The sequence below is a fragment of the Hemiscyllium ocellatum genome, chromosome 7, assembly GCF_020745735.1.
Source record: "Hemiscyllium ocellatum isolate sHemOce1 chromosome 7, sHemOce1.pat.X.cur, whole genome shotgun sequence".
Lineage (NCBI taxonomy): Eukaryota > Metazoa > Chordata > Chondrichthyes > Orectolobiformes > Hemiscylliidae > Hemiscyllium > Hemiscyllium ocellatum.
Genome location: NC_083407.1, coordinates 80,162,553 through 80,184,667, shown reverse-complemented (window position 1 = coordinate 80,184,667; position 22,115 = coordinate 80,162,553). Strand labels below are relative to the sequence as shown.

At 37.6% G+C, this 22,115-nt stretch overlaps 1 protein-coding gene across 2 annotated transcripts in view; it reads right to left on the bottom strand.

The window, feature by feature from the left end:
* Positions 1 to 22,115, bottom strand: part of glsa (glutaminase a) — a 119,976-nt gene that overhangs the window by 11,108 nt on the left and 86,753 nt on the right. Inside the window, exon 15 of one of the 2 annotated variants that reach the window (XM_060827377.1) lies at positions 15,831 to 20,324. The exons of the other annotated variant lie outside the window; for it this stretch is intronic. Coding sequence (XP_060683360.1) covers positions 20,196 to 20,324 — 129 coding nt within the window. The 3' untranslated portion in view covers positions 15,831 to 20,195. Of the gene's footprint in view, positions 1 to 15,830; positions 20,325 to 22,115 lie in introns of those variants that run through there. 2 annotated transcript variants of the gene reach the window in all.

Below are 22,115 nucleotides of genomic sequence, written 5' to 3'. Positions count from 1 at the left end.
AAAAGTCACTAAAGATCTCCCCCCTTGCCATGGGGCATTCACTCCCAACTTCACAATCATCCTGCCATCTTTCAGTTGAGGCTATGTCCCAAACCCAGGCAATGTTATTTACACTCATGAAAGTTAACAATGGATGCCCTCCCGTCCCCCTCCATACCTCAATCCCATGCATCTTTACACCAAAGTAGTAACCACCCTTCACCCAGGAAAAAAATGAAACAGGTAATTACCAAATGAATATAATATTAAACAAACCAAATATTTTACTCCAAAGCAATACCAAGCTAAGACCAGAAATCACAAAAAGGGAGAACAAAGAAAGTGGAGAAGGAAAAAAATTATGCCATTGTCCATAATAATCGTTTCCTCTTTTCCCCTCAGTCCAAGTCAATTATTTCAAGAGAGTTCACAAATTCTTTTGCTTTTTCTACCGAGGTGAGATTCCCATAATTAAAATGCTATACTGCCAGGTACCTCAGAGAATATTGAATATTTAAGTCTCTTATTTTTTTTTAATCATCAAAAGACTTCCATTTCTTAATTATGGCCCCAGAAAAGTCACGAAAAGAAAACATTATTCTTGAACCTTTATCTACCAGAGCCTGTGGCTCTCTTCCTAGTCTTCTGAATGTTTCTATTATTAACTGCTTTTCTTTATAGTGCTAGAATCGGGCAGGGGTATTGATCAGACCCAGACCGGTGCATCGCGATCTGGTGGGTCCACTCCACACTCACCCGGCCCGACTAGATCTTCAGCCCCAGCAACTCTGGGAACCACTTCTCCAGGAACTCGACCAGACTCCTGCCTTTTTCATGCTTTGGAAGACCCACTACACGCAAGCTTTTTCTCCGACCTAGGCTTTCAAAGTCTTCAACCTGTTTCAGCAGGGCCCGAACATGGTCTTCAAAGGTTCAGATTTGCCCCTCGGAGCTCTGTCGCAGTCTCTGACACCTCGGTCCCTTACTCGATTGCTTCCACACGTTGATCCAATGACCGAGTCTCTTGCTCATGCTTTTTCAGCATGCAGAAATTGGCTACAGCGCTGTTTCAATGTTTTCATGAAGTTTTGCAAATTCCATGAGTAAATGTTGCTGCTTCACCGAGCTCAAAGGCGCCACCACGGGAGTCGAAGCAGTGGCTGCGGGTGTGCCCAACACAGTAGGGTAATGCCCTGCCTGCTTTACACCTTTTGCTCCTTTTCCTTTATTCATCTTCATCTCAACACCAAAGCCTCCAAATCCAAATTTAGAAGATTCTAGGTATTTTTGCCTGCTTTATACTAACAATTTTTCTCAGGGGCGGCTAGTGAGAGGAGTATAGAAGTCCACCGTGCCTGGGGTATATGGTACAGAGAGGAAGTGAGGGCTGCAGATGCTGGAGATCAGAGCTGAAAAATATGTTGCTGGAAAAGCACAGCAGGTCAGGCAGCATCCAAGGAGCAGGAGAATCAATGTTTCGGGCATTAGCTCTTCTTCAGGAAGAAGGGGCTTATGCCCGAAACGTTGATTCTCCTGCTCCTTGGATGCTGCCTGACCTGCTGCGCTTTTTCAGCAACACATTTTTCAGTATATGGTACAGAGCCCAACACAGTAGACTTTTCAGACTGCCGTCAGCTTGAATTTCCCCCCTTACCAACTTCCTTAAACAGTGGCACTACATGAGCCAACCTCCAGTCTTCCGGCACCTCACCTGTGACTATCTATTACACAAATATCATAGACAGGGCCCAGCAATCACTTCCCTAGCTTCCCACTGAGTTCTAGAGTATACTTGATCATGGCCTGGGGATTTATCCACCTTTATGCGTTTCAAGACATACTGCACTTCCTCCTCTGTAATATGGACATTTTTTCAAGATGTCACCATCCCTACACTCTAAATCTTTCATGTCCTTCTCCACAGTAAATACTGATGCAAAATACTTGTTTTGTATCTCCCCTATCCCCTGCAGCTCCACACAAAGGCTGCCTTGCTGATCATTGAGGGGCCATATTCCCTCCCTAGTTACCCTTTTGTCCTTAAATGTATTTGTAAAAACCCTTAACCCTACTTGTCAAAGCTACCTCATGTCTCCATTTTGCCCTCCTGATTTCCCTCTTAATTATACTCCTACTGACTTCATACTCTAAAGATTCACTCGATCTCTCTTGTCTATACCTCATATATGCCTCCTTCTCTTTCTTAACCAAACCCTCAATTTCGCTAGTCATCCAGCATTCCCTACACCTACCAGCCTTTCCTTTCACCCTAACAGGGATATACTGTCTCTGGATTCTAACATAATATAAAATTGTACACGGTTCACATCAAATGCAAATTAATTCATCATGTAATTATCTGTGCTCATATTTATTTTCTGCCCTAACACAAGTCTATAAAGAAACAATTATTTGATGCCATGATCTGCACAAGTGTAATATTTAAAATAAATGATCACAAATTCTAGTTTAGTGTACACTCTGTTTAATAATCATTAGGTACGCTGAGAACAACTCAAATATTAAACCAACATTTCCAAAAAGATAATTCTTGATTCATCGTTCATGCACATTTGTAACTGGAGCAATTATACATTAAACTTTTTTTAAAAATGCTGCAACTGTCATCTGCTTCACCCTAACATTGAGTGTCAAGTATGCTTACCCATTAGCAAAATAAATCAGAACAAATCATTAAGACTTAATTTGCTAGGCCAGTCAGAACCATACTCGTGTACCCTTCAAGTTAAAATGGTTTTTATTTTCCTGCACTGGATATTTGTAAATCACAAAATTTTCATTTGATTTTTCAACATTGATAACTCTGATAAAGCAGCTAAAATCTGTAAAACAATAAAAGTCACTTACACGAAGAAGTTGATCCACTAGAAGGATCAGATGTGATGGTTGTGGATACAGAGATTTTATGGCATGGGTTGACAGGCAAAATTGAATGTCCTCGATCTGTGGGGTAATACTTCTGTGATTGCGAAGAACTCTGGATAACTCCCTCTACCATTCTAATTTTCCCTGCCATACACGGGGCTACTAAAACAAGTCCTAGTACTAAAACAACGACAAAACTAATCAGTCTGTCCAGCAGGTGTGTGCCTATTAACACTCAACCAGAAGGTAAATATTTTAATCTTCCCATTTTTCTTTCTCGTATTAACCGGTTTTTATTATGAATTCATTATTCTATTCTTATTTTATACAAAATATATATACACACACACGACCAAGACACCTGTGACAGTGGGGTGAGGAGAAAGAGTACAGAAGGAGAGGAGAGCTCCTTCTCACTTGGTGGTGATAGAGGATGGTGAAGAAGGAGCAGTGGTGGCGGGGAGAGCTATTAATGTAGATTGTTTTAAAGGAAAAGGAACCTATCTTTCCTTTGGATTTTCACACTTTCAGAATTGGACAGTGTGGCCGTTCCCAGTATTAAAACCTACTGCAATGATTTAAAGGGCCTCTCAGCTGTCAGTGATCTTTGGGCGCTCAGCAGCAGCTCCTGGTGAACTTGTAGAGGGTCACAATCCACAGATTGGGAAGCCTTGAACTCTCTTTCAAATGTTCTATATGGCAAAGAATTCAAGGTGCGTAGCTATCTCTGTGAAGAAATTCCTTCTAAATACTTTGATCTAGTGACTGTTATATATTAATTTTCCAGTTTGGACCGAAGGAGGTAGACAGTTTCTCAAAATCCACTCAATAAAACATTTTCATGATGAAAACAAAATTATGTGCCTGCAGAAAATCTGAAGTAAAAAGAGAATGCTGGAAACGTTCAGCAAATCTGATATCACCTATGGAAACAAATAGCCAGTTCAGCTCCAAGGTGAAGATCCATTTCATACCTCTGATGAGGGATAAGAAGAAATGTAATAGTACCACCAACAGTCCCTTTTCCTCAGCTGCATGCCACTACATAGGGCAATTAGGAAGGACATAGATTCAGCTGGAAGGAGATTACGACCCCAAAAAGCAACGGTCAGATCTCTTGACATGTCAGAGTACCTTTCGCCTTTCATGGCGAATCACTGCTGGCATCTGCTGCATCATGGAAAGAGACTGCCTACAGTTGAGTGTGTGTTATGCAATGAAATCTACCTTTACAAGCTATTGTCTGCACTAATTGTAGTTTCAAAATCTGTGATTTTTTTCCCAAAAACACCCCTACTGAAAAGAGCAATTAAAACACCAGTTTGTAGGGAAATGCATAAATGTAATCCTGGAGGGAGGAAATGGCAGACCAGTAATGTCACTGGACTAATAATCCAGAAACCAGACTAATATTCAGAGGACATGAGTTTGACTCATTGCAGATCATGAAATCAGAATTAGATAGAAATCTGTAGTAAGAAATTGGTCTAATGGCAACTACTTTGATGGTCATTGAAAAGATCTGGTTCCCTTATGACTTCATGCTGAATGACCTGCCATTCTTACCTGGACTGGCCGATATGCCACTCCAGACATACAGCAACGTGGTTAATGCTCAACTGCCCTCTTAGCCATTAGGGGTGGGCAATAAATAATGGCCTAAAATAATTTTAAAAGCTAGCTGTAAAATTTTCGTTAGAAGAAACCAGATTGTTGCTCCTTTGTTAGGCAAAGGAATATTTGACAGGGGCTAGAAAGCTGAGGGTGAAAGAGACAACAGCTGAAATTGCTGGAAAAGCTCAGCAGGTCTGGCAGCATCTGTGGACAGAAATCAGTTAATGTTTAGGATCGGGTCACTCTTCCTCAGAACAGAGAGAGTGGATATTTAAGATTTTTAAAAAAGCTTATTTGTGGAATGTGAATGTTGCTGGTTTGGATATTGCCCATCCATAATTGCCCCATGATCCGAGTGGCTTAGTAGGGCCATTTCAGAGGGCAGTTGAGTCAATAAAATTGCTTGTGTCTTGATTCACACATCAGAACAGGTAAGGATTCCAGATTTCCCTCGCAAATAATTTTCAAAAAGCACTAAAAGGAAAATAACATTTTTGCTGAATGAGAATGCTGATTAGTTGGTAAGTGAACTCAGAGTGGGGGCATTTCCATGGAGAATGTACATGTTAAATGATGACTGACATTTAACTGCAAAACTTTCCTTACATTTTAAACCAAACACTGACTTCCGGTACAACATAAGTGTGCCACACTGTGAGCCCAACTGAATCTCGAACTTTTTGAAAGTGTAATACTTCACAAACCTAAGATGATTTTGCAAATGCTATCCAACAACATTGGTTCTTTGGTATCTCATGAACTGTCCTGATGTGTGCAAGATCATCAGCTTTATTAAAATAGATTTTTCTTCAGCAATATTCTAGTTTAGTTCTCATAGATTTTGGCGTCCACAGAGATTATAATTGTCACTGACAAAGGTCATGCTGGTCACCGTTATTTAGCTTTTCTTTCTCCTCCATAGAAAAATCTGTGAAGAGTGACCATCTGTTTACATGAGATACGAGATGCCTGGAGGGGAATTATTGGAGTGGCAAGGTGGGTTGTTTGTAGGAGTGCTGAACAGAAGAACAACAGGAACCTTAAAAGATAACTGTATGATATTATGCTACTTATCTCTTCTGTCCTGTTGAGGTCCTCTATCCTCATCTTCAGTATGTTACAAGCACATCCTTGTTACTAACCTTCTCAGCTATTTGTATCTATCTATGCTGTTTCCTCTTATTGTTATCAATGCTGCACCCTCAAGTAGTTAACTGCAGGTGAGCCCCTCCAACCAATGCCAGGATCCATTTATAGAGTCATAGAGATGTACAGCATGGAAACAGACCCTTCAGTCCCACCCGTCCATGCCGACCAGATATCCTAACCCAATCTAGTCCCACCTGCCAGCACCCAACCCATATCCCTCCAAACCCTGTGACCTAACCAATGTCTTGTACAGCCGCAACATGATCGCCCAACTCCTGTACTCAATACTCAGTTCACCTCCCCTCTCTGGCTGGGACGCAGAGACATGACACTAACAGAGTCTTTGCAAAGCCCACTCATTTACTTTGTGGGTGCCCACTACTGGTTGTTTCAATTAGCTAAGAGTTTAGTTAGTAAACTCCCTTTAATGGGTAAAAACAAAATTTGCACAAAATGTAAAATAAAAAGCATGCCTTTTTATTTGCTTTCTGTGCCAAATTATTTTAAGATAGTTGCAACTTTCCATTATTTTGATGATAACTTTTACTCTAAGTTACTCATATATTCTATAAGTACATCCGATGCTTCCTTTCCGAAGTTTCATGGACTGCAGTGTATCCTTAACTGATCCTTCCCTATCCAGTTATTTTATGTAAAAATAATTATCTAAGAAACTTACAAATATCATTAGCACAATTTAATTATTCTGGACTATTTATTACAATCTTTAACATAAAACACAAAATGTGGTCAAATCAAGATTTACCTTGTCAAGATTTTATTCATTTGTAGTTTCCTGATAATGGATGTAAATGTACGTCAAGTTAAATTTAAAATATGGCAATAAAAATCTGATTTAACATGACAGAGTAGTTTCAAGAATCTTTCAAAATACCTCATTTTCTCTTATCTATTACTTTCGCTCCATGTGAGCAGGTCAACTACTTTTGCCATTTTGCCATCAAGTGATACCTAAACAATGGTGATTTGTTGAACTACCCTTGCTGAGAAGGTTTCTTACCTCCTCTTAATACATCTTAAAATAGCTTTAGCTTAATTGGCAAGTCACCCAAGCAATATTGCGTTAAAAATCACACAACACCAGGTTATAGTCCAACAGGTTTAATTGGAAGCACACTAGCTTTCGGAGTGACGCTCCTTCATCACCTGATGAAGGAACGTCGCTCCGAAAGCCAGTGTGCTTCCAATTAAACCTGTTGGACTATAACCTGGTATTGTGTGATTTTTAACTTTGTACACCCCAATCCAATACCGGCATCTCCAAAGCAATATTGAATTTGACATGAATCACCAGTGGAAGAGTGCTCAAGCTTGCAACAGACCAAATATTATATGAACATCGACTCAAATTCTGTAACAAATATTAATTTTCCCATTTGCATTTAAAAATCTAACTACAGACCAAATGAGATGCCACAGTTTAATTAAAAAACAAATTAACCACTTACCTAATTTCTTCTCTCCCACTACACTTCACAGATATTTACACTACACAAAGTTTTTAAAGATTTTTGGAAAATAATTTATCTCTCAGTTTCTGTCAATATTACTTGAGTTAGTTAACAATAGTGAAGTGGAGCATGAAGTAATTCATTCCTTATCTGTTTCCAGTATTCGTTCTTTCATGTCTATTGCCCCTGCAATTTAAATTTCCAGTATCTCTCAAAGTGGAGAACAATTTCCATAATCTGGCCTTCAAAGTAACAACCCACTACATTCCGAGATAACTGCTATTGTTTGTAAGCAAAGCTTGAAAGGCATCCCATTGTAGTGCAGTAACAATTATATTGATGCAATTTACTGACCCAGCATAACAAGGTGTTCTTAGAGTCGACATCAGCCTCACAGACTCCTTATACAGCAAAAAACTAATTAACAAAAGGATACCTACTTGATGAGTATATTTAAAAAATGAAGTTTTATTTGCATTCAAACTGAAAAACTGCTAGTCAACAGTTATGGTTTAAACGTAGGCTGAGGCACAATTCTGACACAATAACAACAGAAATCCATTAAATGCATTTGATGGTTTAAGTATTTTAAACAAATGTGTAGAGTTGGGCTAGTTTGTCTCACTTAATGCAAAACTGTCATTAAGGGTTACTAAATTACTTCACTACTTAAGCACTTAGACATATTGATCCAAATGTGTCAAACACATTGTGTTTGCTTAACAAAAATGCCTGGATGAAAAACAACTTGCTTCCAACTGAAAGATCTCCATTATAAAATGAATCTTTGAATCAACATTTGCATCTTTCAATTACATGTGGAAAAAGCCTACACTAAGCCATAACAAGAAACATATATAGCTGATAGTTAAAATCTATCTGACTGACCAACAAGCGTTAAAATGTTGCACAATGAATGCCTCATTTACCATTTTATAGACTGAGAAACATAAGTATCAATCAATTAATCTCTTCCTCCAGTACAGTCCAGATTGTGCTACATTATCATGGTGTACAGTGCTCTGCACAATGGAATAGGCAAAGAAGGGATGCAATAAATGCTGATAAGCAGCAGTTATATGAACAGCCTTCTTTTAAGGACAATGACATTGCTAAGGCATACAAGGCTACAGGCCATGTGCTGGAAGATGGGATTAGAATTGTTAGATGCTTGTTTTTGACCAGTGCATTCGTTTATGACTCTTGAATAACATAATTCCATTACCAGGTTGCTTCAGAAGGTTGGGCAGAGTAGCAACAATAAATCTATTATATACTGAGATAATAATACAGCTTGGCTCAGTTGATAGAATAGTTGCCTTGATTATTTCTAGTCACAAATATAGAAGACAATACTGATATTTAATTAGTACTAAATATAATGAGGAATACTTAATTGGTGGCGATGACAGGACACATATGACAGATGGCAAAGTCACATCTGTATGTTAAAATGGGCAAGGATCATCTGATGCTACTCAAAAGTGCCCTAAACATCTTTCTTCCACTTCCTCCAATTCCCCAACATTAATATTAGATTAAGTGGCTATTCATTTGACTTGTTGGATTTCACTTGTTACAGACAGTTCATCATAATCCTGAGTTAGTTGGAAGATGATGATTCTCCCTAAAAATTGGAAAAATACCATCCAAACCCAACACTGAGCTATACACACACAGAAGTAGTCCCTTAAACTTCCTGAATGTTAGCTACTAACATTCCCAAGATTTAAATGCTAGGGTGGAGGAAAATGAAGGCAAAAAAACCCACGATGCTCACCCATGCAAGAAAGGAAGGGTGAGAAAAATTCCAGCTTACTGAAGAATAAGTCATACAGACTGAAAAATGTCTTGGCAAAATAGAAGTGGGGCTGTTTTGGAGCCCAAGTATCAAAAGTACTTCTTTCTGACAGACTCAAAGAAACAATTGAAATTTCGATAGAACCTCAGCTAAACATGGACTACAGAGAAACTGCCCAAATGTTTAAAAAACCTAAACAAATTCTACATATTTAATCATTTTATCAACCATTATATTGTATTTTTCTAAACAATTTCCACAAACACAGTAATACCGTACAAATGAAGATCCTGAAGTTGTGAGGTACAATTATATTCTAAGTATCAATTACTAAAGTACTGGATGTTTGCAAGATCATAGGCAGTTGCAGCATGTGACTCTTAATGTTATGATCTCAGTTGATGTTATTACCAGCCAAGTCAGAATCCAGATTAAAACCTGGCTTGATAGATATTTTTAAAATTTAAATGACATGATTTTTCACTAACACAAAAAGGCTGCAGATTGGAATTTAACAATAAGTTAATTATACAACTGATTATGATAAAATAGAATAAACCAAACTATTTAGATATAACATAAATTTACAGATTTCAAGATGGCAAAATACAAACCCATTAATTCCAGAACTCTCCTGTATGGCACTCGCATGAACAAGAATACCTTTCTATTTCACATCTAAAACTTGTTTTAACTGCCACTTCTATGCCCCTTTCGATAATCTCAGTCTCCTCCTACAGACTTCATAGAATTGAACTTAGATATCCTCAGCTTCAGATAAAACACTGAAGGGATTAATAAAATACTTTTGCTCTGGAATTTTTAAGCTAAACTCCTTACACTGGGGTAACCTCCTTCTCAAAAGTTCTAAACTACTCTTCCTTTCTCAAAAGTAATTGTTTTACATGTCCAATCTTGACGAAGACTTCTGCCAACAAATCCAAAGCAGAGGTGATCTCCCCAAAACCAAAACAACATATAATTGCAACCATTAAACCGAAAGCCTAATGCACTACAATATTTATCTTGTTCTCTTGTACATTTTCCCAATGCAAAGAAAACCTCATTATTCTCCACAAAATCTCTAATACTGTTTCTGAAAAAAACAATTACAAAATCACTAAAATTAATCCTGAAACTCCTTCAGATGTACAAACCAGAGCCATATGCCACTAATTCAACCTCTAAAAATCAAAGACAAATGATACTAAAATATATATATATAAATCTTCCATAAATACACGTAGACCTGCCATCACAATATTCTTATGACACCTGCAAAGAGATATGTGACCCCAATACCATTCTCCAACTCTACTAATGCCATGTAGAGGATCTTGACAGTGTTTCTGCCCCAGAACTCTTTCAGGCAATGAGTTCCAGAACCTGATCACCTTTACGTTAAAAGATTGCAATACAAATCTCCTCTTATCTCAACCTAATGTCTGCTGAACCAAGAGGATAATGCTATGTTCCAAAGAAAACAATCCCTGCCAATTCCAGATCAACTGTAACGTGGGGAAATGGGAGATTGATAAATTTGGCAGGAAGGATAGAAAAAGCACAGTAACTCAAACAGAGAGTGACCGCTTTATTATTGAGCACAAACAGTAAGAATACTATGCTTCAGTTATACAGAGCATTGATGAGATCATATCTCAAATACTATGTGTGGTTTTGATTGCCTTATTTAAGGAAGGATAAAAATGCAGTGGTAGCATTTCAGGGAAGTTTACTAGAATGATTACTGGAATGGGAGAAAGTGAGGGCTGCAAATGCTGGAGATCAGAGCTGAAAATGTGTTGCTGGAAAAGCGCAGGTCAGGCAGCATCCAAAGAGCAGGAGAATCAACATTTTGGGCATGTGCCCGTTTGGGTCATGAAGAAGGGCTCATACCCGAAACGTCAATTCTCCTGCTCCTTGGATGCTGCCTGATCTGCTGCACTTTTCCAGCAACATATTTTCAGCATTGATTACTGAAATGACTGGATTGTTTTATAAGAGTTAGCTGTGCAGGTTAGGCTGGTTTCCACTGAAGTTTAAAAGAACTAAATGATTACTTGAATGAAGTGTGTACAAACCTGAAGGGCCTTGATATGATGTTTGTGGACAGCATGTGTCAATCCAGAACTAGCACTTATCCTTTCAGGACAGAAATTAGGAGAATGCTTTTTTCTCAGGTGAGTTGTGAGACTTAAGAATTTGGAGCCTCAGAGGGTAGTGGAGGCAAGGTCATTAAAAGCCAAAAAGCTTCTGCTCCTATTTTATTCTCTAGCTAAGAGCACCTAAAATTATCCTATGTCATGGTTACACATACGAACAACTACCTTGCACAACCCCAAAATCTTCCCTCACTTTAATATCCTCACTTATGCTTACTTTACTTAGCTCTTGCCAGTCATGGCCTCAATTACTTGTGTCTTTACAACCGACCTGGCTTCCATAACTGATAAGCTACCAGAAGACGCTTCCATAAGATTAATTCAGTTATCCACTTCAAAGACAGGGCTATGGAACTCATGGCTAATACAAATTATGTCAGTATCTTGTCAGTTCCAGTCAGTGACTAGTAAATGCAGTCACATTGCAAAGCACCACAGACTGAAGCTTCCAGACTTTGCAGCCTTCTTAAAGAATATGCTGTGATGTTGTCCTGTTCTCAGCAATAACTGCCTCCCAATTAGTGTACATCCACCAAAAGAATGTGGCCAGTGAAGAGTTGCTCCCTTCCTCACAGCAGTTGGATTCTTCTAGTTCCCACATGCACCCATGACGTTTTTTCCCCCAATAAAATGCCATGTTGAACTACCGGTTTGAATTGGATCATAATTTCACTCAAAGACTTAGTTGACAATGGATAACAACACTGTCAATTAAATCATCTTCAACTTAAGAATTTTGTACTGCAAAGACTGGCAATGCCATACTGTTCAGGCAATTGATTCAATTGGCCTCTCTCACTATATGATTGACAAACTTTTTCTCATAACCTAGAATAGAATTATATAAAACAAGGCACTATTCTGAAGCATGAAACATGTCTAGCTGTAACAAAATGGTACAGAGTACACACAGGATCAAACATGGTCTATAAAAAAACCTTTTATTTAAATTAATTGAACTTCATCATCCTCAATTTTAATCATCTTGCAAGACAAATCAAAATGGGGCTCTGGAAATGCATTGATGGATGTCACCCAAAATTTGTTCTTTTCCACAGCAAATTTAAAGTTAATTTTTTTTTAAAAAAGGACAGACACAATCATCCAATAATTGTCAGTTATAGAAAAAATGCACCCAGTATTTTGAATGGGTCAGGTGGATTTTGGAAGGCTTTTGCCCAAGACCTCAGGAATACTGGGGGAAGCCTACTGAGTCTGGAATAGTTTGACAGGTAGGTATTAGATATCTTGATAACTACAAGTGTCATTATTAGTTGCTGAATTACAAGTCACTTTGTTTCTGCTGCAGTGATCGATCATCTGCTTCTGTGCTGAAAAGTTACTCACAATGGTCGCCATCATGTAAATACTGACTACATTTTCGGAAAGTTATTTATGCATTAAAATCTGAAGAAAACAGCACTTCAGAACTATAACGTAAATATGGAGTGATTTAACATTCAAGTTACTTGAAATCAGAAAAAAAACTACAACTTTGATTTAAATAAAATTGAAACTTCTCTACTACAGAGGGCAATGGAGGTTCAGTCTTCAAGGGAAAGGCAATGAAATATTCAAACAGTTCTGAGCATATTGACTGACAGGGCAACCTCAATGGGCCGAATGGCCTACGTGCTGCGAAAAATCAGCCACTTGTTCCTTGGCCACTTTGAATCACAAGTTTTCTGGCATAGTTCAGGAAAAAAAACAGTAATCAGTTTTTCTAGTTTCAACAGGCTCCATCGTTTACAATTGCAAAGTGTTCCTTTAGCAGAAATTCAAAAGTTATTTTTCTCAGTGTCAAGTTTGATTGACAGTTTTAAGAGGTTATTACAGGATCTGTCTTAAATGTCATTACAGAGTCCTTACAAGTGAATGAGCGCTTGAGAGGATTTAACTTCTTAAAAATTGGGTCGATAATTTTTCAGTATGAACAAAATGATAGGTCTATTAGATTGTTAGCGCTGTACTTTCATGCCCATTTCAAAGATCATTACTTTGAAATGGTCCAAATGAAGGCACATAATACTCATGGATGAGGGGCTTTTATTAGGGGAGTGGAAGAGAGGGAAGAGATCTCCTGTGGGAAATGGGAAGAGAACAGGAAGTGCACATGGAATATGGGTAAAGCTTAAGGGGCAAAAGAATAATGTTGGAGAGTTAGGCTGACTTTCCATAAAATCAAGGCAGGCCTTGTTGGCAGCCTAACTCATCACTTGTACTAATGTTATCTCAGTTCAGGGAATCTGAATCATACCCACTCATGTTTCCAGAAGACAAAAATATCAGAGCATGGCAAGAGGTGTTTCTGAAGTCAGGAATTGACCCTTCTTAGGTTTTCTGAGTCCAGCACAAAATCTAGCCTTATGCATCCTTTACTAGTCCACTTATTTCAATTTACCTTCAGTAGCAGAGCCCTTGGCCATCGTGGCTTCACAGCAGCATTTTCCTTGCTCTTGTTACTGTTTTGCCTCTCCTCCTTGAAAAGCTTCAATCATTTGTCAACTCCATTTCAACTTACCTGTTAAACAATATCTATTTTCTTCTCAAGCACATGCCTGAGGATAATTTTACTATATTAAAAATATAAATGAAAACAATTCCAATAACACTGCTTTTTAGCTATTATTGACATTTGTTACTATGATAGCAAAATACATACAATGCTTCATGTGGAATATAACAACTTTATTAAACAAAAAAATGCAAGAGGTTCCAGAATTAAGCAAATAAAAGCTAAACGTTAACCATTGCCAAGAAATATAAAGCAAATGCAATGAAATACAAAAATGCAAATAAAGATACTTAAAATGAAACTTAACATTAAACAAACACTATTTACAAATTTATAATATTTAAGATTTAACAACCTTCAACATACTTTATCTATTGTGCAATTGTACTTCCCTTAGACCTACAGATAATCCACTTATTGAGAGATGCATTAAGTAAATCTTAGAGTACCATTACTTTAGCTGCTTTAAAATACAACAACAGCAGATCAATTTGAAGTAACAAATGTAAATACTTGAGTTGTTCTGGAATGATAAAAGTGCACACTTTCAGATAACAATACAGATTAATGAAACAAACTTCAAATGCAGCATTGGAAGTTTTTAAACTATCATTGGTGGCATTGCTGCCTCACAGCACCAGGGACCCTGGTTCAATTTCATCCTCAGATGACTGTGTGGAGTTTGCACCATTCTCCTTGTGCCTGTGTGGGTTTCTGCCAAGGACTCCAGTTTTCTCCCACAGTCTGAAGATGGATTGGTCATATTGAATTGCCCAGGGATATACAGGCTAGGTGGGTTAGCCATGGGAAATGCAGGGTTATAGGGATAGGACAGAGGGATGGGAGTGGGTGAGATGCTCTTCAGAGGGTCAGTGTGGACCCGTTGGGCCAAATGGTCTGTTTCCCTACTGTAGTGATTCTATGATTCCTCTATCAACATTGATGCAAAAATAGAAACATTGGGGTTATTAACTAAGGGACTTGCATAGGTTTTAAGCCAGAATGAAAAACACAATTAAACTTGTAGCATAATTGGAATTTCAGCATAATTATGGAAAAGGCATAAGTACACAAATATGGATTTATTGTATTGCAAAACACAATTTTGAAGAAAATTGACTAATTACATACTTAAATCCATCCTGCCTGATACCTTGAAAGAATATCTGCTAGGCAATGTAAGTGCATTGTAATTTTGATGGGCTGAATAATATTCCAATTTTCTCCTTTTTCTCCAATGGACTAAAACAATGCTGATTTCCCATATCAATTAGTGAGCTTTAGTTTCCAAAAGTGTTTAGCAATATTTATGTAACAATAATTAATGTTGACATTTGGTCAAAATGTGAAAGGAGGTACATCATCTTTGGTATTCTAAAATTAGAATATATTGCAACATAAAATAGCTAGTTACATCAATCTCTTCAACTCTAGAAACAGAATATAATCAAGTCTGAAAGCAAATGTGTTAATTTTCCCTAGTCCAATTTCTTTTTAAAGAAAACAAATCATGTATTTAAACAAAATTCTACCCTAGCCATAATGGGGCTTGATGCTCAAATATTTATCCATTTTTATGTTAGGTTTTCATTAATACAAGAGAATTGAAAAAAAAAAGTTTTTGAAATTAGAAGCAAGCTAAGTTAGGCACAATCCATAAAGTGTCGATATTGCCTGTCATGTCTCAAGCTCGATTTACATGCAAACCAAAACAAACAGTACTAATGATTCTTTTTTTAAAAAAATCGGTTCACCATCTCCTTAGCTCTATAATAGACCAAGACCAAATTTTACACTACAACTTTCCACTTAAGCCTAGATAAGTCTACCACGTAATCCAAATCAGCAAAAGTTGAGCTGCATCTAGAAGCATCAGTGAAGTCAAACTCATTAAGCCAGTTTTCATACTTTTAATGGATCATAGCTGATCTGTACCTCAGCTCTATCTCATCAATCCAGCTTATCCATGTGTAAAACTTTCGATGCAGTTCATTGCCATAATTCCAAATGAGCTGCCTATCTTCACTTACAATATTCCATTTATAAAACAGCTCACAGCATTCTGATACTTAGATTGAACATTAGAATTAGTGAAATCAATGGTTTCAAATAACAGCTGCAACATTCTAGACTAATTCTGTAATGTGAGTACAGCAGTTGAATTAACAACTATTACAACTATCAATAATAAATAATTTTATGGAAATCAAATGTCTGTTAAGATGGAAATAGATCTTCATCGATCTGTTTTTTTACTTGAATGTATATACACTTAATACATGGATTAGGGTTGTCCACACACATCTAGCAATTTATGACTAATACAAACATCATAAGGTACAACTAATCTACTCCACATCATGGATCAGCCACAGAAGTTAAAAACTCAAAAGCAAGATGTGCTACACTGGTACAGGCATGTTAATGTAATTATTTTTATGGTCCTCGATTCTACAAAATACTTTGCTTGCATGAAACATGATTCCATGATAATTAGTGATTTGGTACCAAACTGCTTATAATAAACTCTGGGTTTTAATAGTAAGCTGGGCCCATTTTCAATGCAATCATTTCCCTCATACATAGTACATCTCCCTAAACAATAGAAATATTTTACACAAAATATATCATCAATGTCAGCTTTACATTGCATGTATTCAATTTCTGTCTTGCCTTGATAGGCAACAGAAATACTTTAAGCACACTCTCCAACTGGATACAAAATTGGCTTGATGGTCGGAGACAGAAGATGGTGGTGAGGGGTTGTTCTTCGGACTGTGACCAGTGGTGTTCCACAGGAATAAGTGCTAGGTCCACTGTGTTTGTCATCTATATAAATTTTTGAATGAGAATTTAGGAGCACCAGTAATCTAGTTTGCAGATGACACCAAAATTGATGGTATAGTCAACAGTGGACAAGGCTATCTAAATCACAAAGGGATCTTGATTAATTGGGCCAGTGGGCCGAGAAGTGGCAGATGGAATTTAATTTGGATAAATATGATGCAAAACATTTTGGTAAAGGTATACAGGCTGGGACTTTTTTCATTGGAGTGTAGGAGGTTGAGGGTGACCTTATGGAGGTCTATAGAACCATGAGGGGCATAGACAAGATGAGTAGCAAAAGGTCTTTTCCCTCGGATGGAGGGCATTCAAAATTAGGAGGCATGTTTCTAAAATGAGAGAAGGAAGATTTAAAAGGGACTCGGAGCAACTTTTTCACAGGGGGTTGTCTGTATGTGAAACAAACTCCCAAAGGAAGTGATGGGTGCAGGTACAGTTACAATATTTAAAAGACATTTTGGACAGGTAGGAGTAGGAAAGGTTTAGTGTGATGTGGGCCAAACACAGACAAGTGGGACTAGTCTAAGCTTTGGAAACTTGATCAGCGTGGACGAGATAGACAGAAGGTTTCTTGTGCTGGACGATTATGAACATGATAGAATATTCAGTTCAAAGCAATGCAACTTGCCTTCTCCTAAACTCCATTCAGCTAACTCCCAACTCCATGTGTGCTGTTACGGAATGCTGCTCTGTCCAGGATTCAATTTTAACTCTTGCACTAGACTGATCTTCTCATTTTCAAAATGGAGGCCATAATAGCTACAAACTGGAAGAGGTATTCACTTTTCAGCTACATGAAGGCAACAGCCACAAGTAACATCGAGTGAAGGAAGGACAACTGAAGCAGTAAAAGATGCCACATAAAAACAAAAATCTAAACTCTTAGGGATGAAACATAATTGTATGCTCCCTCCAGGTATCTCTGCATTTCCTTTCTAGCAGTCAATAATGTTCAGTCTGCAAGAGTTAACATCAGCATCTTGCATATACACAACATCTTTAACAAAAGAAAACATCCCAAAATGCAATATAGCAGCATAATCAAAGAAGTAAATGATAATAACCGAGAGATATTAGGATGGGCACTAAACCATTAGACAATGAGACTAAGATTAAGAAGCATTTTCATGGAAAGCAAAAGCATGAGGAAGATTGAAGGCAATACCTTCAGAACAAAATAGCAAAGATTATAGACTAAATAGCAGAATGTACAACGACCAATGGAAGTGCATAGGAGTCCCATATTGGGGGCATGAAGGATTCTTGGAAGATTGGTCCGGTGAGAAATATGGAGATACAAGGCTTTGAGAGGATTTGAACACAAGGTTGCGAATTTTAACAGCCAAAGCGTAGGTGGAATGGAAGCCAATATAGGACAGAGAGTACAAGGTTTATGGTGCAGAATGTAAAACATTTGTAGAGTTTTGAATTAACTCAAAGTTAGAGGCCTTGATTTGGGAGGTCAGTCAAGACAAAGCTGAAATAGTAAAGTCCAGAAAAAAACAAGCTGAGGACGTCAGCACCACATAAGCAACAGACATATAAATATCCCAGAAGGAGGAGGTACAGATCAGAAACAAAACATGGGGTCAAATAAAGCACTAGAATTTGAAGAGTTTGGTTCAACTTGCAAAGGTCTTTAAGAAAGATGGAACGATTAACAGGAAAGCAGAGTTTGCAGTGAGGTCTGAAGAAATGCTTTGTTCTTTCCAATGTTTCACTTATGTAAATTTTGGCTCATCCAAGGATGGATGCTAAGCAAAAATTCGGACATTGTCTTTTGTTTTGATTTATGGCTGGATGTGAACATCAACAAGGCCAACACTTGTTGTCCATCCCCAAAGTAGTGAAGAACCACCTTCTTTAATTGCTTCCCATGGGGCATGTGTACACCTGGAATGTTATTAGGAAGGAATTTCCAGATTTTTGAACTGGTAACAGCAAGTACAAATACATTTCAAGTAGGTTTGTCTGCAGGGGAACCTAAAGGCGAGAGTGTTTCAACACATCTGCAATGGTGATGTTGTGGTTTGGAAGGTGTTATTGAAGAGATCTTACTGAGTTTCTGCAGTGCATCTTGAAGATAATACACAATGTTGGCAACATGTGCCAATGGTGTGTGTGAATTTTAAGGTGCTGGATTGATTGATAATCAAGCAGCTTGCTTTATCCCAGATGGTGTAGAGTTTCTTGAGCGCTTCTTGGAGGCAAGTGGAAAGTATTTTTTTCACACTCCTAAACTGTGCCTTGTAGATGGTGAACCAGTTTGGGGAAATCAGGTGAGATACTTACCACAGAATTCTCAGAATCTGACTTGCTCTTGAAGCCATTTTATGATTGGTCTAGTTCAATTTCTGGTCAGTTGCAGCCTACAGGTGGAGCATTTTAGCAATGGCAATATTGTTAAATGTCAAAGGATGATGGTGAGATTCGCTTTTGTTGAGAACATTCATAGCTTGGTACGAACGTGACACTTGCATTACACTGGCCAATTATTGGCCCAAGACTGAATGTTGTCTGGATCTTTACTGTATTGTGCACTCTTCCAATATTTGGCATCATTAATTGGTGTTTTGTACTGTCATTAATACTCATTTGTATTTCTAATATGATGGCAGAGGAAAGATCATTGATTAAGTAGCTGAAAATGGTTGGGCGCAAAACATACCCCAAGGACACTGCTATGATTTCCTTGGACTGAGACGGCTGACCTCAACAAGAACAAAAATATCTTTGTGCCAAGCATGACTCCATTTTCTTTCCCCTCCAATTCCCAGTGATTTCAATTTTGCCAGAGTTAGTTGAATCCCCACGGAGTCAAATATAGCTTTGATATCAAGCGCAGTCACAATTAAATCACCTTTTAAATTTGGCTCTTATGCAGAAATTTGGAGCAAGGCATTAATGAGGACTGGAGTAGAATAGATATTGTGGAACTTTAACTGAACAGATTACTGGTGAGTAAGTGCCAATTGAGAGCATCACTGATGACAACACACATCATTATTCTAGTGACAAAGTAGACTGACAGTAATTTGCAATTTTTATTTGGACAGAACGCCCCTAAAGTAACTTTGTCAGATACATCGCAACATTGTAAATGACCAGAACAGTTTAATTATGGGAGATGGGCATATTTGAGCACCAGGCTTTACACCCAGGCATTACTACTGTCCTTAGCCTTTTGTTATATTCAGTGTCTTCAACAGTTTCTTGAATTGGCTTAAGGATGGTACTTGTATTATTGAGGGCCTTAATACAAGCTATGGAAGGCTGAGATGTGACAAACCTAGACTGTTGCATGTACATGTACAAATCAATTACATTATTTCCTGATGATGTCATCAAACAGCAGCAGGTAAAAAGGAGATGACCTAAAATTGATTCTCAAAAAACTTCAGTGGTCACAGTGCTTAGGAGTGGTGAGAAACCACTAAGGAGCTTTTTTTGCTACAACAAATGGCTAGAGCATTCCCACTATTCACAAACAAGCAAGGTGAAGGAAAATGATATGTCAAACATTAAACAAATGCCCCTCCACACAAGAGACTGCTCAGGAATGATGCATTAATAATATTCATGGTTACTAGCGGAACTGTCATATTACATTATGCAAGCAAAATCAGAAGTAAATACAAAATCAGCTCAAAATGTTAACATGATAAAAAGTGACTCCACAAAAAAAATCATCAAAGTAGTTTCAGAACTACAGTCCTTCCACAGTCACAAGATCACAAATTAATCCAACTGCAATTGTTTTGTATACCAAAGCTTTACGTTCTATACACTACAGTAGTGGAAGAGTCCTCCTCATTTGATTCAGGTGATACTTTTTTCCACAGAGTCCCATTAAGTGCAAGCTCTTTCTGTAGGTTTTCATAATCCATTGATCCGAAGACAGGCTGGTATTTTAAGCAACATGAATAATTAGATTTTTGACTTTTTCTCCTGCTTGTCATAAACAGCTAATTATCCCCACCACCTCAAATACTACAGAACAATGATCCAATTAAGATCAGTTTTCTAGCCAATTTCATTCCTAGGTTTCCAAAAACAAAAGCTTGAAGATATATTTGAACTAATAAACCTTCCATTTTTATTTTAGTTCAATGCACTTATTGCAAAAACACCTTCACTCAATTGCCATGAAATTATGCTAAGTTTGCTTAGCATTTAAGCATGGTAACAACAATGAACAAATACAATAAGTAATGGCATTAACTGATCAAACAAGCAATTATTTCTGATCTATTCTGTTTACCTTGTTTAAAAAAAACTGATTTGTCTACAGTAAGGGAGAATCTGAGAAACAATTTTATTTTAGCAGCATTAGCAAGCAGTACGTATGGCAGAAAATGCAGTAAATAGGTGATGACCTGACAAGATCTGGCTTATATCTTCTCTTCTACATACAGTAAAACATATATCAGTACACAATACACAGCTTTAAATGAAAATCTTGAGAGATAAGGCTGAATAGTTCAACATCTTCAATTCTCATAACTCCAATAGTAATTTGACCTTCCCTTTATAAAATAACATACCATTCTTGTGACACAAGTCAACATTCTCACTCTTAGCCTTTCCTCCTTTTATTTCATTTTTTTTAAAAGGATTTCATCAAAACATTCTTAGATCCTCAAACAACCCGTATTAGATCAAATTTGTTTTTATCTATTTAATTAAGTACTATTCCTGCAGGATATTGTTTGTTAACCTATTCTACCTTAATTTAATTGCGTACATGGCTTTTTCTAAACTTGGTAAGATTAAAAACTAACCCTATTCAAAGGATTATACAGCTAAAACTGCAGACCTCTTTTCCAAAAATCTAGAAACAACAAAAGTGCAAGGCAGGCTCAGTGGTGGCAGTTAGCACTACTATCTCACAGCAATAGGGACCTGGGTTTAATTCCAGCCTCAGGAGTTTGCACAGGTTTCTGACGGGAGCCCTGGTTTCTTCCCACAGTTCAACGATGTGCAGGTTAGGTGGAATTGCCATGGGAAATGCAGAATTACAGGAATAGCAAAAAGGGGCACGGGGCTGGGTGAGATGCTCTTCAGAGGGCAGACTCAATGGGCCAAATGGCCTGCTTCCACACTGTACGGATTCTATGATTCAATGAATAGAAGTTGGCAGGCTAGAAGATAAGTTAAGGTTCTACGGAAAGCAACAATAATCAAAAGGGATCACAGAACTACACCAATGCAGATTAAAAAAAATCTTACGCACAGTTTAACTGCAGCTTATTACAGATTCAGTGAGCACAAGTTTTTTTTATATAAAAAAAAGTGCCAACAGATCATGAGTTAATATTTCCCTGACCTGCTACTGCAAGCAGAAATACTGAGTTTTAAATTTAGCCAATATTAGGAGTAAAAACAGGAGTAAATCAAAGCTATTGAGGGGAGCAGGGACCCATAATTTATTTGGGTACAGTGTATTTCAGGGTTTTAATATCTATACAAATTAAATTAAAAGCAAATGACAAATTAAACAGTATGGTGTATACCCAGCTAAACATCAAAAACTTATCAACAATTCAAAACACCAACAGGCCAATGATTAGCAACTGTGGCTCGAACCTCATCACAAATCCATGATAGTCAACAGACGTGAGCACATCTACATGCATATAGAATTGTCTCAACAATTCGGATCAGTTGCACTGAAATATCTCAAATAAATGAAT